This window comes from Osmerus eperlanus, chromosome 21 (assembly GCF_963692335.1).
Source record: "Osmerus eperlanus chromosome 21, fOsmEpe2.1, whole genome shotgun sequence".
Lineage (NCBI taxonomy): Eukaryota > Metazoa > Chordata > Actinopteri > Osmeriformes > Osmeridae > Osmerus > Osmerus eperlanus.
Genome location: NC_085038.1, coordinates 1,252,999 through 1,268,646, shown reverse-complemented (window position 1 = coordinate 1,268,646; position 15,648 = coordinate 1,252,999). Strand labels below are relative to the sequence as shown.

The 15,648-nt window shown below is 46.2% G+C and overlaps 1 protein-coding gene across 3 annotated transcripts; it reads left to right on the top strand.

Annotated features, from left to right (window-relative positions):
• The first annotated feature begins 1,495 nt into the window (after positions 1 to 1,495).
• LOC134007119 (cysteine/serine-rich nuclear protein 3-like) lies at positions 1,496 to 13,811 on the top strand. Of its 3 annotated transcripts, none has more exons than XM_062446292.1 (6): positions 1,496 to 1,739; positions 2,348 to 2,398; positions 8,732 to 8,907; positions 9,280 to 9,539; positions 10,383 to 10,679; positions 11,758 to 13,811. In XM_062446292.1, the coding sequence occupies exons 3-6, from the start codon at positions 8,757 to 8,759 to the stop codon at positions 12,820 to 12,822; spliced, it is 1,773 nt and encodes a 590-aa protein (XP_062302276.1). In that variant the 5' UTR covers positions 1,496 to 1,739; positions 2,348 to 2,398; positions 8,732 to 8,756; the 3' UTR covers positions 12,823 to 13,811. The 3 variants fall into 3 exon arrangements, with proteins under 3 accessions (XP_062302276.1, XP_062302274.1, XP_062302275.1); XM_062446290.1 differs by having other exon boundaries at positions 10,383 to 10,694; XM_062446291.1 differs by lacking the exons at positions 1,496 to 1,739; positions 2,348 to 2,398 and adding an exon at positions 6,437 to 6,694 and having other exon boundaries at positions 10,383 to 10,694.
• The last annotated feature ends 1,837 nt before the right edge of the window (positions 13,812 to 15,648 follow it).

Genomic DNA, 15,648 nt, shown 5'->3' with positions numbered 1-15,648 from the left:
ACAGGATATGTATGCTTACTGGAGTGTTCGTTTGCATCGTATCCAAAACTAATGTTGCCATCTGTCTAGAGTGGTATAGGCCTCCTAATTCTCATGGAAAAAGCCTTAAAATACCAAGCTATAAATCAACATATCTTGACAGCATTCCAGTCCTAGTGGCCAGGGGCCGTCACACACATACTTGTACAGTCATTTGTAATCATGGCACATCCAAACTACGGTGGGAATTCAGAACAACTAAATGAATCATCGCTTGTTGACAAACTACAAAAATCCAGTTTCCTACGATGTTTCATGAGAAAGGGAAGTGTAATTTCTGGCTTGAACATTCAGGATGGGTGTATATATCCTTCACTTCTGACCTGGCAGGGAATAAGGACGGCCCCTGATTTGAACCACAGTTCTTATTGAGCCCATATATTATATTGTTGGGTGTGTGGTCGATGCAGCAAACATACAAAAGTAGCTATATTTTACATAACTGGGAGAACGACTAACTAACTAACTTTTACATAACTGGGAGAACGACTAACTAACTAACTTTTACATAACTGGGAGAACGACTTTTTTTAGAAGTAAAAAACACGGATCAGGAGCGTGTAGACCAGCTGTTGGATGTTAGACTATGTGGAGCTTCTACATCGCCTGTCTTCATATCTCAGTGCTGAACAGCATCACCAAAGCCTTATTTAAATTCTTAAAGTAGTGGTTTGGCTCGCAGATCTTCGCAGAATCTTTCTTAAACACAACGCCAGATGGCTTCTGCCGGACCACCTCGCTGCTCCTGGAAAAAGTGACTCTGAAACGTTTTGCTCACATTACTCACAAATGACAACACGCCGAGTTTTAAAGTGATAGCTCCAGTTTGGTAACAGCTAGATAAATCCATTAGATCGATTCATTTGTTTTACTTTGTAAAACACGAAGTTCTCATGATGCAGTTGTAACAACCGGAACTATAACAATTCATCTTTCAAAAGTCAGATTACAAAACTAGGCAACGGAAAAGTTCGGGTGACTCGTTTGTTTTACTGGTGTTTGAGTAGTCAGTTGTACGTTTGCGCCATCTACTGTTGAAATTAAATGTTATACATTTCAGCTTCTGCCACCCCCCCCCCCCCTCTCTCTCTCTCTCTCTCTCTCTCTCTCTCTTTCTCTCTCTCACACACACACACTCCTCGTCCTCTCTCTTTCTCTAACTTCTAACATTTTACTCTAAATTACCAGTATTTTCTGCAATAAAGTGGACTCCACAGACCGTCAGGCTACATATCATACATTTAATTTGTATAGCCTAATTACTGAAATATAAAAATACAAACGGCATCGATTCCGTTAGCCTTCATAGATTTTTGAGGAAATCAATGAATTTCCGTACGATTTGCATCGGCCGCACATGAGTTAATTCAACTGAAAGGGATTGGCTAACCGCAGTCACGTTCTCCAGCTTTCTCATCTCCAGCGTCAGTTCGCGCAACCGATACACCGGCTCCGTTTTATGGGAGTGTGCAACATCCACCGCGGCATTTGAAGCGTTTCTCATTCATGTGCAACATTTGCAGTTGTATCTAAAACCGCAGTGTATAATTAGTCTAGCAATTTTGATCATAAACGTGCAACGAACCTTGCAGACATTTACTGTGTCGATTTATTGATCCAACCATTTACCAGGGTGGGCTGCGATCGCTAATGACGGACGCGCATCTGCAAGATACAGTCATGGTTTGAAAAGATGATTGGTAAGTGATGTTAATAACGGTAAGACTTTCTCTGCCTCAACGGCCATTCTGCAAGCATAAAAGAACTAGATTACAATCGTCTTGTTAAAAGCTAATGGGACGACCAGAAAAATAGTCTACACACAAAGCAAAGTTCACATTGAATTAGAGGAGGACATGCTAAATTTAGCCTACCTTTATAAATGTACACGTTTTGTGTGTTTTGAAGTTGCTCAACTGTGTTTTTTTGTTGTTTTTATTCTTTACTACAATTATAATTAATACAAAACTGACACACACACACACACACGCACACACACACACACACACACACACACACACACACACACACACACACACACACAGAAGAAGGATATGGGTCAGAGAGCATTATTCTACAGCAGAATATATAGAACCCTCTTGTAAATCCCTTGGGAACCAATTATCTATCACCAGAGAGATGGTGAAGTCCCTGTCTTGCTCTCAGTTTACCCCAAACAGCGTTGCTGTGTTTCCCCTCAACCAAAATGATCATCTACACGTCTCACTCTACCAGTGACATAGTAACATCATCTGTTACCTAGGTGTGCATTCAATAACAGGTACTTTTTAAATGTATTTTTATTTAGGCCAGAGACCTTTTAAAGCCTACACACTTATTGGATCCTCCAGCATTTAAGGTAGGTGTCAATCTATCTTTCAAGTTGTGTGTGTGTGTGTGGTGGATATCTAGTGAATGTCCAAGGCTTAGCTCCTAAAGAGAACAAACAAACCTGCAGTACCCAACCCAATCATCACACTCCTCCATGTGTTTTCATACACACATGCACACACACACTCACACGCGCACACACACACACACACACGCACACACACAATAAGTAGAAGCCGGTGTGTTGGTGCTCTGCCGACACCAACGCTCTCTCCATGCTGGAGATGAAACCTTACGACTCCCATCATGTCAGTCTGTCCTGCTAACCGCTCCTCCGGCACTCGAGCCAGAGCAAGGAGCTGCTGAGGAGGTTGTGGAAAGAGCACTGGAGGAGAGGATCCCCCCTCAGGAGCACTGGAGGAGAGGATCCCCCCTCAGGAGCACCGGAGGAGAGGATCCCCCCTCAGGGCTGAGGAACTAGCTCACACTGGTAGAATAAGACAGGGGACATTTAGCAAGGGGTTTTATCAATAGCGACGTGCAGAGGGGGGATTCGAACCTCCAGTACCCACCCAGATACACACATTCTCACATGGGATGAAATTCCACACCTGGTTAGAAGTCTGGTAGGCTGTGCACAAGCTTTGGGTGGTATATCCCGATGTGGAAAAATATTAGATATTTTTTCATGTATTTATATTTACATTAATTATTTAATAATTCAGCACATGGCTGTATATCTCAATGATTGTATGTGCATTTTTGAGTTGTGCGTGAGCGCACACACACACACACACAGCTTGATTTGCAATCTGTCAGCATTCTCAACAGTCAGTGTGTATCTCACACACGTTGAGGCTGATGACACAGCTCACACTGTATGAAGAATCCATGTGGATTATGCAAATGACAGTAGGGTTTTAATCATGATAATATCCCTGGGATTATTCTGTATGAAGCGATTATCAACAAATGCTTAATGCTTAATCTTTTCATGATAAATGCAGTATCACAGTCTAAAGCGGTTAGTAATAGAATATGGATTAGCTTAGAAACAGTGTTCAGATGCTCTATTCAGGAAATTTATGAATGCGTTGCAAAGACGGTAAGACAAAATGTGTACGGTAAATAAACAGTACTTTAATACATCCCAAATGCTTAGCGACTAGTGTTCATGTTATTTCCAGTGTCCTGTGTGTCTGACGCCACTAGCCGATTTGAAGCCATGTTATCCTCGCCGACTGTGCAGGCCTGCATTTACATCCTTATTCAGTTGTGTGTGAGTGGTGCTCAGCACCCAGGTCCATTTGCAGTTTCCATGAACCAGCACAATGATGTTCCTTTGTGAGAAAGTAGATCTCATCCCTTCAGCCAAGTACCTCATGTTTCAGCTTTAGTGCTAGCAGAGAGCCCCCGACCACCCCAACCCCCCCCCCTCCCTCCCTCCCTCCCTCCCCCCCTCCGCGCTCCCCCCCCCCCTTCCGTGGCAGGTTGCCATGGCAGCTGATTGGAATGTTCTTTCCATCTCCAGAATAGTGCTCCTCAGACCAAGCTAGCAACACAGCAGCTTCTAAACACTACCTCACCACCCAGACCAGGCCCTCCAGATGACTCACCAGGATATACAGTACTAGTAAATACACTGGTTATATACAGTAGTAGTTAACCATGCATATATATATACACTGGTTATATACAGTACTAGCTAATGTGTGTGTATATATATACGTTATGTACAGTACTAGTTACCCATACATGGAATCCTGTACGGAGGTGTTTATAAGGACAGCTTCCTGCCTTTACCTGGTTCAACCACAGAGCCAGCAGGCTAATACAGAGAGGGAAAGTGAGGGAGAAATGTAGAAAAAGACAGAGAGAATTCTTCCACCTTGGTATTAAATGTTCAGGGAAACTATTCAGTGGGCCCCCTCCAGCTGATGCCTTACGCATGTCTCTATTCCGGAATTGTCATTTACAACAACCAAAGGTTTTCCTTTTTCCTGTATGACTATTGTCAGAACGCGTTATTTGGGCTCACCCAAACGCATCGCTTTGTAGTTTTTTACAGGTTTTTCCTGACAACAAGACCTATAATTTACATTTAGTCATTTAGCAGACGCTCTTAATAATAATAAACTCATAATACACTCAGTTTAATGATGTGCAGTGGTAACCTACAGTGTCTCAAAGTTAAAGGTGTTTCTGGTTCAGGTACAGTGTTTGTGTTGTGGTGTGTCATGTTAGACAGACTAGGGTTCTAAACCTGGCATCGCCATAGCAACAGTCTTTGGACAAAGAGGCTGTAGTCGCTAGCTAGCTAACCACCACGTTGAAATACAGAGGAGAGTGAAAGTGGTGCCTGTTCGCCTTCCAAGGACTCATTTTTCTCTAAAGATTATTAAATTTCCTGGTTGGATGGGATAACTGAAGGTCAACTGCAGTGTCTCTCTCTGTCTCTCTACCTCTCTCTCACTCTCTCACTCTCTCTCTGTCCCTTGCTCTCTCTCTCTCTCACTCTCTCTGTCCCTTGCTCTCTCTCTCTCTCTCTCTCTCTCTCTCTCTCTCTCTCTCTCTCTCTCTCTCTCTCTCTCTCTCTCTCTCTCTCTCTCTCTCTCTCTCTCTCTGTCCCTTGCTCGCTCTCTCTCTCTCTCTCTCTCTCTCTGTCCCTTGCTCTCTCTCTCTCTCTCTCTCTCTCTCTCTCTCTCTCTCTCTCTCTCTCTCTCGGCCTATGTGCTCAGGTTGTGACGACAGCACATCTGAATGGCTGTGTTGAGTCATTCTCCACCTCGTCCTCTGGGTCCCCAGAGATGTTCTAGACTCTTCTCTCAGGCTGGTCTCTCGTACCTCCATCATGGCCGCAAAGCCGTTTCAGGGAGAAACTGAAACGGCTTTGCGGCCACCCCTCAGGTACTGCACCCCCCTCCCCCCAGAGGACCAGATCAATAACCTCTGTACCTGCTCTCCACTCGCTGCAGGCTGCTGTGCGTGTGTTTGTCCGTGTGACTACATTAGGTATCCCTGGCCTCAAGCTGAATGGGGGCTAGCTAGCTAGCATAGCCGCGACAGCTAATTCATCCCAGAGAGGTGTGATGTCAGTGGAGAAGCTGCAGTAATGGATCATACAATAACCACATCCATCCAGGAGCACAGCCAGGACACAGAGGAGGCATTGAGAAGAGAGAAACATAGAGAAGGAGAGGAGGAGAAGCAGAGAGGAGGAGAGGACAATAGAGAAACAGAGAGGAAGAGAGAGAAACAGAGGAGGAGAGAGAAACAGAGAGGAGGAGAGAGAAACAGAGAGGAGGAGAGAAGCGGAGAGGAGGAGAGGAGGAGGCGTTAGGGCCTCCTAGAAAGAGGATGGATAAAAGATCAAAGCGGAGCCGATGGTCATCCTGGATTTCCATCTCTCTTTATGTGTGTCTAGCTGACAGCTAGCTGACAGTGGGCCTAATGCTCAGCAGTCATTGTGTTTGGTGCTAGCATGTAGCATGCTAAGCTCCTGCTCATTCATGTCCATGCTACGAACTGCAGGCCTCATGGACAGATGATCCTCTGCAGTACGTAGGAGAGAAAGAGCTTTAGTTATGCTGTATCCCTCTCCTCCATCTCCTCTGTCTTTCCTCTCTATCTTTCTGTTCAGCTCTGTTTTTCCCCCCCTCTGTTTCTCTTTCTTTCTGTCTCCCTTTTCTCTCTCTCTGTCTGTCTCTCTTTCCCCTCTCTCTGTTTCTCTCTCTTTCCCCTCTCTGTCTGTCTCTGTATGTTGGTCTCTCTCTCTTACTCCCCTCTCTTTCTCTCTCTATGTCTCTCTCTCTCTGTGTCTGTGTGATCTCCAAGGACTTCCTCCACCCCAGTCAGGCTCCAGCGCCTCAGCAGGCAGCAGCTAACGAGTCTGGTAGTGAGGGAGGGAGGGGGAGAGGGAGGGAGGGAGAGAGGGAGAGGAAAGAAAGAGGAAAAAGAGAGAGGGAGAGAGCAGACTGCAAAAACGCCAGATAAAAAGGCAGTGAGAGGAGAGTGTGGGGGGAGGGGGGAGTAGGGAGGGAGTGTGAGAGAGAGGGAGGTGGTGAGTGTGTGTGTGTGTGCTTGTCTGTGGAAAGGAGAGCGAGCAAGGGAGAGAGAGGCTCTCAGTTCTAAACAATAGAGCAGGACGAGACAGCAGAGAGAGGCTGGCTGGATCCACATCTCTGCTGAGCCCAGAGAGAGGCAGGCTCGCAGTCCTAGCTGCCAGCCCCACACACCAGGGGCTCTGCCCTAAGAGACCGCTCAGACCACAACTGACAGACTGAGGTACTTCCTGTTTCAACCTCGAGGAGCAGAACGTCTGCAGGTCAGTGGTGGTTGGGTCACTGGGGGCGGTTCTGTGTGTGGCGGGGTTATTAAGTTACCTGGACACCTTGCGAATTTACGATTGATAATTAGATTATCCTATAGCCTTATGTAAACGATGTGCTTATTGTATTACAGTATAGGGCGATGTTAGGGAAATATATTTTGTATGTGTGTGTGTGTATATACAGTCAATGTGTGTGTTGGGGGAACTCAGCGAGAGCTAGGAGTGTGCTGTAGACAGGGTAACCCTCTGATAGGATCTATGCGTGGTGTTAACTCTTTGTTTCCTCTGCTCTCGAGGATAGTGCTGCAAGCCTGGGCCACGGTACAGAATCTCCTGCATCTCTCTGTTTCTACTGGAGAGGAGAGGGCAGAGAGAGGGAGGAGGGAGAGAGACAGCAGAGCGACAGCAGAGCGACAGCAGAGAGGAGGGAGAGAGGGATTTTGCTGGGACAGGAAGTCACAGAGGATAAGACATGAAAAATTAATCAGGGAAAACAGAGAGAGAGGGATGGAGAGAGAGAGAGAGAGAGAGAGGGATGGAGAGGAGAGGATGGGAGAGAGGGAAAGAGAGAGAAACAAAGATATATGGATAATGTAAAGAGAAAGAGAGGAACAAGGTAGAGAGAGGAAGAGAGAGAGGAGAGAGAGAGACAGGGGAGAGAGAGACAGAGAAAGAGAGTGAGAGAGAGAGGGGAGAGAGATACATAAGGGAGGAAAGAGAGAGGGGAGAGAGAGAGACAGAGGGACTGTTCTGCTGCATGATGTCATTTACTTTCATACAGTCTCAGTTCACATCAGGACAACCCTCCTGCTTCTGATGGTGTTGAACGGCAGTTACAGTTTACACTTGATTCATTCACCAGACTGATTTATCCATAAACCTCCCCACAGACAGACCACTGGTCACTGCTCCTCAGCGCTTGGGAGAGGCAGCCCCCTGGTCAAACCAGCGTCCTCCTGATACAGCTCAACCACACGGTTTTCTATTTGGCCTTCGGGGAAGTTCCAGTCTGTATGTTTAGATCTCTAATATCCAAACAACACAGGCAGGGCTGGTTTACTGAACATTTTAGATTTTCTGCTTTTGCCGAACGCATCTCCATAGTAACCGTACCAAGGACACCTGGTATCAGAGGAAGCAGAGCAGTGCATTGTGGGTGTTGTAGGAATATAGATGTGCAGCGCTCCAACGGTGAGTGCAGGAGAATCATACACATATCCACACCCAGGGTTGTCAGGCCAGTGTAAGGAGGGATTAGCAAGCTACTAATGAAGGAGACTTTGTTAGGGTTTTGTTTTGTCTTGTTGTTAACCCTCTCCCTAAATGGTTTGGGGAAGTATATCTCTGAAGAGAATCTGGCCACAACCTCAAAGTCATGGTTTAACTGTACGTATCCAATCCTCAATCTTCTGTTGAATAGCACAGTTTAAGTTTGTAAGCTATCATTAGCATTCAAGGTACCATGTAAAAGACCTTCAAAATTAATTGTGTAGCTTACCATCTGTCTGTCGCCTCTCTCTCTCTCACACACACACACACACACACACACGCAAAGCAAATATACTGTGAAAACAAGTCCTTTTTTTGTCCTTGTTTTTCTACAGGTTCTTTTGATGCAGCCAAATGTCAAAACATATGAGTGTGTATGCGTATGTGTGTGTGTGTGTAGGTGTTGGGGGGGGGGGGGGGGGGCGTGATTCTGAAACATCTGTTCTTTTCATTAAATCAAACTCTCTACGAATGTGGACACACACTCGATTTTATACTGTATGTGCATCGGTGCTTTGGTGTAATGTTATATTACAGCCATAACCTATCATACTTTCTACTGTTCATATAAAATATATCGTTTTATATAAATTCGAATAAACAAAGGATTTATTTGAATGATATACAGACAGACAAACAGACAGACAGACAGATAGATAGACAGATACACACACACACACACTACCTCCTGTTTCTCAGCACATGGGCCTGTGCGTTCTCCAGCCAGAGGCTCCTGTCTTCCTGACATCTGTGTCGTCGTAGGGCTGACGGTGGGCGGAGCTTGGAGATGACTGGCATACTGAAGAGGAAATTCGAGGCGGTGGAAGGCCCCTCCCCCTGTCTGTCTCTGCTGGGGGTTGATGACGAGGTGTCAGGGGGCAGCGACAGCGGAAACAGCAGCGACAGTGTGAACCCTGGACCCTCTGGCCCCCTCTCGGGTGAGTTAGACCCTCTGGCCCCTCCCCTCTCGGGTGAGTTAGACCCTCTGGCCCCTCCCCTCTCAGGTGAGTTAGACCCTCTGGCCCCTCCCCTCTCAGGTGAGTTAGACCCTCTGGCCCCTCCCCTCTCAGGTAAGTTAGACCCTCTGGCCCCTCCCCTCTCAGGTAAGTTAGACCCTCTGGCCCCCTCTCAGACTAGACAACCATGTCTGTCTGTCTCTCTCTTTTATCCATCTCTCTTGTCTCTCTTCTTCTCGTTCTGTCTGTTTCTCTGTCTCATTCTGGGGGAATTTCCCCATCCTCTTCCCCCCTTCCTCTTGCCCTCATTTCCCCCCTAACCCTCCCCCTGTCCCTCCCCGTCCCCTCCCCCAGCCTCGTCCTCTCTGAGGAGGGAGAAGCGGATGCGAGGGCGCTGCGTGCGTTTCGAGGGCGTGACGGTGTTCTACTTCCTCCGGCGGCAGGGCTTCACCAGCGTGCCCACGCAGGGGGGCAGCACGCTGGGCATGTCCACGCGGCACAGCTGGGTCAGGCGCTACAGCCTGGGGGAGTTTGCCTTGGAGCAGGAGAGGAGCCACAGGGACCTGCTGAGGGAACACCTCAAGCAGGAGAAACTCAACTCCATCAGGCTGAAGGTGAGTCGTGTCGGGCCGCCAGGGAGGGGGCCGTGTGTGTGTGTGTGTGGTGTATTACAATGTGTGTGTGGTTTATTTGAATGTGTGTGGTGTGTGTGTGTCTGCCGGGGAAGAGCTGGAGTCCTGCACTGTTCATCCATGTCGGGGTCATGACCTTTCCTGCCTTATACCCTTTTATAAGAAATAAAATTAAGTTCATGACATTGATGAATGATTATACAGATTAATACAATTAAAAAATATATATTAAATAAATTATTTTTTAGAGGCTAGCCACCAAACCCCTCTCCAGTTCTGTGAATGTTTAACAGCAGTCAGGGACCCACTGTAGCTCCAGTGTTATACTATGCGTTTTATGAATAATTTATATAAGTGCTATTAAGAGGCTTCAATTTAGCTGCCTGTCCTTTTCCTGCTGCCCAAATTGCAGAAGAAGGTAGCCCGTGGCAACCCAGCCATATTTTCAGACACCGACCAGACTTCAGCCAGAAGACACACTTATGTGGAATAGTTCAACATCATAATCATCCACTTTTTCACACACAGTGAAAGGAAACGAGAGAGGAACAGAGAAGATTAAAGCAGAGCAGAGTACAATAGAGTACAGCAGAGTCCTCATCAAGTACTCGTCAATGATGCCACAGTTTTTTTAACTTTCAAAACCTTTTGAAAAATATATTTGTTCAACCTTTCAGAACTTTTTTTCAAAAACCTTTTTCAAAATATTTTTTCAACCTTTCAAAAGTTCTTTCAAAAAGTCCCAGATTCTCCTGCTGATCAGCACCCGTACCTAACCCGATAACGCTCTGATCTGACCTTCAACCTTTCACCCCTGACCCCCAGCTCACCAAGAACAACACGGTCTCCTCGGAGCAGGCCGAGTCCCTGACGCTGGACGACATCTCGGAGGAGGACATCGACCTGGACAACACAGAGGTGGATGATTACTTCTTCCTGCAGCCTCTGACCACCAGGAGGCGCCGCGCGCTGCTGAGGGCATCGGGGGTGCGCCGCATCGACGTGGAGGAGAAGCAGGACCTCCGGGCCCTCCGCGTCTCCAGGGAGGAGTGCGGCTGTGACTGCAGGGGGCGCTGTGACCCCCGCACCTGCGCTTGCAGCCTGGCCGGCATCAAGTGCCAGGTAAATGGAGCAGTGGTGAGAGCCGTCCAGTACTTCCATATATCTGTGTGTGTGTGGGGGATGTGTGTGGGTTGTGTGGGGGTGTGTGGTGTGTAGTGTGTGTGTGGTGTGAGGTGTGTGGTGTGCAGAAGTGTTCTAACATGAGTTAGGCATGCAGTGTCTATCTGTGTCTGTGTTATAACGTAGTAATGAGTAGTAAATCATTGTTCTGCACGATGTCTGGCTAGTTATAATGTGTATTATAACACGTGTTAGTGATATATAGCTGTCTTATAACATATACTAGGGATGTATAGCTGTGTTATAACACGTGTTGGTGATGTATAGCTGTGTTATAACATGTGCTGGTGATGTATAGCTGTATTATAACGTGCTAGTGATGTACAGCTGTGTTATAACATGTGCTGGTGATGTACAGCTGTGTTATAACACGTGTTGGTGATGTATAGCTGTGTTATAACACGTGTTGGTGATGTATAGCTGTGTTATAACACGTGTTGGTGATGTATAGCTGTGTTATAACACGTGCTAGTGATGTATAGCTGTGTTATAATAACATGTGCTGGTGATGTACAGCTGTGTTATAACACGTGTTGGTGATGTATAGCTGTGTTATAACACGTGTTGGTTATGTATAGCTGTGTTATAACACGTGCTAGTGATGTATAGCTGTGTTGTACAGCTGGTGATGTAGAGCTGTGTTATAACACGTGCTGGTGATGTACAGCTGTGTTATAACACGTGCTGGTGATGTACAGCTGTGTTATAACACGTGCTAGTGATGTACAGCTGTGTTATAACACGTGCTGGTGATGTACAGCTGTGTTATAACACGTGCTGGTGATGTACAGCTGTGTTATAACACGTGCTGGTTATGTATAGCTGTGTTATAACACGTGCTAGTGATGTATAGCTGTGTTATAACACGTGCTAGTGATGTATAGCTGTGTTATAACACGTGCTAGTGATGTATAGCTGTGTTATAACATGTGCTGGTGATGTATAGCTGTGTTATAACATGTGCTGGTGATGTACACGGCAGCTGCGTGTTCTAACGTGTGGTGTTTGGCATGTGCAGGTGGACCGCATGTCGTTCCCCTGCGGCTGCAGTAAGGAGGGCTGCAGCAACGCCACGGGCAGGGTGGAGTTCAACCCGGTCCGCGTGCGCACGCACTTCCTGCACACCATCATGAAGCTGCAGCTGGAGAGCAGCATCGAGCTGCAGCACCAGCCGGCCGCGCCACAGACGCCCAACGGCAACGGTTACCACGGAGACCCCGCCTCCGCTCAGCGCAGCCTGCAGTACCATCTGACGGACGTGGCGCCGCGGAATCCCATAATGCACCTGCAGACCGCCAACGAGACGGACCAGCACATGGAGGAGGAGGAGGAAGAGGATGATGATGATAATGACGAGGAGGATGATGAAGAGGAGTATGAGGATGATGATGATGAGGACGGCAGCAGTTTATGCAGCGGTCTTTCAGACTGCAGCACCCACAGCCTTGAAACAAGCGAGGAAGAGGAGGGAGATGAGGAAGAGGAGGAGAACTGGGAGGGTTCAGATGAAGGTTCCACTGTTCCCCCGGTCTCTCACACAGAAGTGGTTCCTCTCTCCTCTGTGTTAGGGTTCTCTAGAAACACACCCTCCAACTACACCACCGTCAAGTCTTACTACCACCCAAGTACAGAGTATTATCACATGGCCAGTTCTATAAGGGCCCCACCCCCCGCAAACCCCCATAGTGAAACCCCCTCCCTCCCCAGCCTAGAGAGAGACACACTCACAACAGTCGAGGAGCAGCCCCACCTCTCCGCCAAGCCACCACACACAGACCTCCACCCTCAGCCTGGTGGACAAAATGGCTGCCACCACGGAGGATATGACTCAGTAGAGCCCACAGACACCGCAAGCTCCTCCTCCACCTGGGAGGGCAACACTGCCCCCTGTGGCGAGACTGTGGAACTGCATCAACAGACACGCACTCAGAACCACTGGAGCAGGAAGGAGCTTCCTGGACGCTCGGCTGCTGAGAGTGAAGCAAAGGGGTCCTTAACCAGTAAGGCAGAGGTGTCCACCCTGCCTGACCAAAATAGCTGCAGTGTTTTAGGTAAAGGTACTACAGAAAACACACTTGGGTAGGAGAGAATATTTCGGACGCTTCAGTTAAATTGTCGGTTCAGTAAGTCAAGATATCAGGAATTTATGAGCATGTCAGCTAAAATACTTTAGTTACAGATTGACTGGCACCCTATACATAAACTTGAGGATGATCTTTCCAAGTGAGTTTAATGGTGGAAGATGTATGTGAAGAAACTACTGTAATTTAGGTTTGTTAAATTGCTACTGTAATTAGTTTTCTGAGGTGACGGTTGTCTCTCTGCACAAACAGTTCCCTTGATTTAGCTGGGTAAGTAGTATTAAACATGGCTGTGAGTATGCTGATGTTAGACAACTTATTGTCTCAAAGAATTATTCTATTTTATTCAAAATGAGTAAAATCGATGGGTAACTTTTATAATGGACATTTCTAAACCATATATTGCTGCAAATGTTTCTATGTGATTCTAAATAGTTTAATATTGGTAGCATGTTGAATTTGGCAGTGGCACGAATGACAAATCTAGGTGATTTTGAGGTCCAGTCCAATCTTTTGTGTTGTATTTTGTGGTTTTTCTTGTGTTGTCTGATAATAATGTTGAATAACTTGGTATATTACAGTGAATAGCATGTCGTTTGTAAAAAAAAAGAAAAAAACGAATGGACATATTTGTTAACAGTAAGATTGTCTTGAGGAATCATAAGACCATTTATACTTCTTAGACAATCCTCAATTCACTCATTTATTAATGGCAAACATTATGATAATTAGAAGTTGTTATATCTAGGCTAGCTATGGAAAGACTTGAAGTACATATCATTTCATTTAACAGTTCAACATTTTGAAGACGCCTTACTCTGATACATGATCAGTGCTGCTAGAATAGCCGCTAGCACAAACAAGGGGATGGCACGCCTAAGCCTGATGTAAAGCCTCATACAGTATCACCAGACTTTCTATTCATTTTCTCTCCCCCTCTCGTTCAATACTTCCATACTTCCATCCATCCCTCCTTCCACCCATCCCTTCATCCATTTACATTTATTCATTTAGCAGACGCTTTTATCCAAAGCGACTTCCAAGAGAGAGCTTTACAAAGTGCATAGGTCACTGATCATAACAACAAGATCCATCCGTTCTCTTTTGTCCCCCTCTCCTCGTGCAGCGAGACATTGTGCACATGCCCCCCCCCCCCCCACACACACACACTTCATTTAGTGACATCACCCACTCATCTCAGCCAATGAGAACACGTGTTGCGTTTGCTTGCCAAAGCGTTCAGAAGAGAGCTAGTTCTGAATGTTAAGACTCATGTTGCATCAATGGTTCTTGTAGATTTACAGCTTGTCGATGTAAAACAAAGTGCTTGATGTGTTTTCACACGTAAACGCTTTGTTGTGGACACACGATCCCGGAAGTGCAGGTACAGTAGTTGTAATTCGTTAGGTTTGTTTAAGATTCTTTCAGTCTCATTTAAAATTGACTGATTGTTGACCTTCATCTGTATGCATTTTTTTCTCCTAATATTTTCCCCAAATTATCAGCCTTTGAAAATAAAAATATATATGGACAATAGTCTTATTTCATGTTTTTATGCATTATGGAATTAACAACTTCATTATTCCATATATCCAACGTTATATGGACTTTTTTGTCTTGAGTCAATATTAATCAACTTTCTGATTATTCTTTTGTTACCTGCAGTTCTTCACTCTACCTCTAGATGGCCTTCAAGTCTCAATAATCAACCTCATTCATGCTTTGAACCAAGAACATATTTCCAAGTGCACAGGTGCAATTCATTTCACCTACTTCCAGGTGGATGTAGAGGGACTATAGGTACTGTATGTTTTAAATAAGTCCTCATTGTAACCAGATAAACTAAATGTAAATTACGTACCCCACTCTCTCGGAATGAAAGGGTTTTTCACCACGAAATAAAGTACTACAATAATGTATTCATTTAGCACACACTTTTATCCAAAGTGACACACAGAAGAAAACTCAAACCTGTGACCTTCAGCTCTGCAATCAAAATCTCTAACCGCTAAGCTACAGTCCCTGAGCGTAAACCCCCACGTATGACAGGAAGGCGTGAGAATGAGGGGCTGTGTTGGAGTAAACATGTCATGTCCATGCTGTTGCCAAGCGATCATCCAACCCACTGAAGCAGCAGGTCTGGTTAATACCGTAATCACATTTACATTTAGTCATTTAGTAGACGCTCTTATCCAGAGCGACTTACAGTAAGTACAGGGACATTCCCCCGAGTCAAGTAGGGTGAAGTACCTTGCACAAGGACACAACGTAATTTTTCACAGCCAGGAATCAAACCGGCAACCTTCTGATTAATAGCCCGATTCTCTAACCGCTCAGCCATCTGACTCCCTAATCAGCCATCCTGTGAAGGTCAGACAGTGTTCTCCTGGCAGGGTTCTCAGGGTTCCCCTGGCATGGTTCTCCTGGCGTACGTGCTACGTGGACACACACATGCTAAAGATCCCCTCCTCAAGAGCCAATTATCCCAACTCACATCCAGAGACCCTCCTGTCTGCTCTGAATGTTTCTTATCTGAGGGCAGGGTTAGACGTTGTTGTTGCCATAGAGACGCCCCCCCCCCCCTCCTTGTCTCCCAGCCACCAGAGGGAGCCAGTGAGAGAACTGTGCCCACAGATCAGTCGAGAGGAACTCCAATACCCGACTCTGCCATCCTTGGAGAAACTGTGATCGAATCCCTGTTCTTTTTCACATTCACAGTTTCCTTGACTTCTAGTGACAATCTCTAATTTCTTCAAGTGAAGGAGGAAGGGATGGGGGGGGGTGGGTTTGCCTGCGTTGCAGCAAGGTATTCTGGGTAGGAAGCTGGG

Excerpts from the sequence above, each read along its gene's own strand:
- LOC134007119 (XM_062446290.1), top strand. The coding sequence starts at position 8,757 with ATGACTGGCATACTGAAGAGGAAATTCGAGGCGGTGGAAGGCCCCTCC. Across the intron at positions 8,908-9,279 it reads ACCCTCTGGCCCCCTCTCGG|CCTCGTCCTCTCTGAGGAGG; the intron begins GTGAGTTAGACC and ends CCCCTCCCCCAG. Across the intron at positions 9,540-10,382 it reads TCAACTCCATCAGGCTGAAG|CTCACCAAGAACAACACGGT; the intron begins GTGAGTCGTGTC and ends CCTGACCCCCAG.